The sequence below is a fragment of the Nematolebias whitei genome, chromosome 19 (genome assembly GCF_014905685.2).
Source record: "Nematolebias whitei isolate Nwh7 chromosome 19, NemWhi1, whole genome shotgun sequence".
Taxonomy (NCBI): Eukaryota; Metazoa; Chordata; class Actinopteri; order Cyprinodontiformes; family Rivulidae; genus Nematolebias; species Nematolebias whitei.
In genome coordinates, this window is record NC_056516.1 from 39,394,359 (window position 1) to 39,396,333 (window position 1,975).

Consider the following 1,975-nt stretch of genomic DNA (forward strand, 5'->3'; position numbering starts at 1 on the left):
TCAAGACCTGTCCACAATATCCACAAGGACTCAAGACCTGTCCACAATATCCACAAGGACTCAAGACCTGTCCACAAGGACTCAAGACATGTCCAAAATGTCCACAAGGACTCAAGACCAGTCCACAAGGACTCAAGACCTGTCCACAAGGACTCAAGACCTGTCCACAATATCCACAAGGACTCAAGACCTGTCCACAAGGACTCAAGACCTGTCCTTAATATCCACGGACTCAAGACCTGTCCACAAGGACTCAAGACGTGTCCACAAGGACTCAAGACCTGTCCACAATATCCACAAGGACTCAAGACCTGTCCACAAGGACTCAAGACCTGTCCACAAGGTCTCAAGACCTGTCCACAATGTCCACAAGGACTCAAGACCTGTCCACAAGGACTCAAGACCTGTCCACAATGTCCACAAGGACTCAAGACCTGTCCACAATGTCCACAAGGACTCGAGACCTGTCCACAAGGACTCAAGACCTGTCCATTGTCCTCTACTAAATGACTGTAGCTGTTGGCAGAAAACTGGTCTGTCCTTCAGATCAGCTGTTGAGAAAATGAAACGGTTTGTTACATAAATGTGAGACGACGAGCTCCCGGGCCGGTTACTGATAAAAGCCTCGTCAGACGTGAACAAAGAGTTGGTTCAAGCTCAACCATGAGAACCTGAGGTTTTAGCTCCACATGGAGGTTCAGGTGCTCCTGAAGACGACTGACATCATTAAACTCGTCAGATCCTGAAGTTCTGCCTGAAAACAGCGAGGTCTTTGAAGAACAACCTGTTGCTCTCTGAGGGAGGAACCTTTCAACTTGTGCAGGAGCTGAAAGGTCCTGAGATGAAATGTGTCCAGAGAGACTCCTGCTGCAGCCTGAAGACGTCACGGTGTCTCCGCTTAGACTCTGTCCTCAGCTTCCATGTTCATTACACGCCATGACACCAGCAGCCCGAGCACAGACTGAAGACACCTAAAGGACGCACCTGTCCCTGTGGACTGACTGGTCTTTAGGGGTCTCCTCCTTTCATCAAGACCAGATTCATTCGATCGTTTTAAAATATTTCTGTAGAATCAAAAATCTGTCGCTGTTTCTCAGTTTGAAGTGATTTCTTAACGAACCGACACAGACTCCTGTCTCTGGTCTGAAACTGTGACCTGTCCTTCAGGAGGTCCCAAGGTGCAGAACAACACGGATCAAACACGGAGGACCGCCGAGCGGACCCGGACCAAAGGTTCTGTTTGTCCAGCTCTTGGTTCTGCAGCTGCTCAGCCTCTAAACGTTTTATTTGTTTACCGAACGCCTCGTTGGCCTTCGGGTCAGAAAGACAAATAAATGAGCATCAATAAAGTGATAAAGTCTTCACTGAGCCCACTGCCTGCCCTGACATCATCACTGGTGCACAACGCCAGGGCGGAAAGACATCAGCAATGACCCCAGAGAAGCAACTGCTGCTGCCCACCAACCTGTGAAGGGTCAGTCATCATACTACAGAGACAAAGATGGAAAACCTGTACCCCTGCAGATTCACCCTGAAGGTCAGACCGTGCAGTGCTCAGGAGTGCAAGCTGCTGGCTGAGCTCTAACTTCCTGTGTTCGGCTGAGTTTCTGCAGTTTCAGGAGCGTTTCATGACCTGCAGCTGTCAGCTGACCGAACCGCTCCTCCTGCCGGAGCTCCTCCTCGGCGCCGGCAGCACCGGAGGAGCAGGCGTGGAGAGAATGAGGTCATGGGTTCCTGAGGAGAGCGACTCGTGTTCGGGCTCGTTGGTGACAAGCGTGGTCAAAGGTGATCAGAGGAACGTTTCCTTATCTGAGGGTGTCGGCTCGTCGCCGCCTCACGTCTCCTTCAGGTCAAACAGGAAGTCAACGTTTCAACATGAAGAAACTGGACTCACCTGGATCTGAACGGGTCCGCTGGGATCACAGCCTCTCCTGCAGGAGCTTCTCCCAACATCTGGGAGGTGTTCGCTGCTCAT

The 1,975-nt window shown here is 51.1% G+C and overlaps 1 protein-coding gene across 1 annotated transcript in view; it reads right to left on the reverse strand.

The window, feature by feature from the left end:
- The window catches only part of LOC119425547, a 5,855-nt gene extending 3,880 nt beyond the window's left edge, over positions 1–1,975 (reverse strand). Inside the window, exon 1 of the mRNA XM_037693073.1 lies at positions 1,895–1,975. Within this exon, the coding sequence (XP_037549001.1) occupies positions 1,895–1,975 (81 nt within the window). The remainder of the gene's footprint in view (positions 1–1,894) is intronic.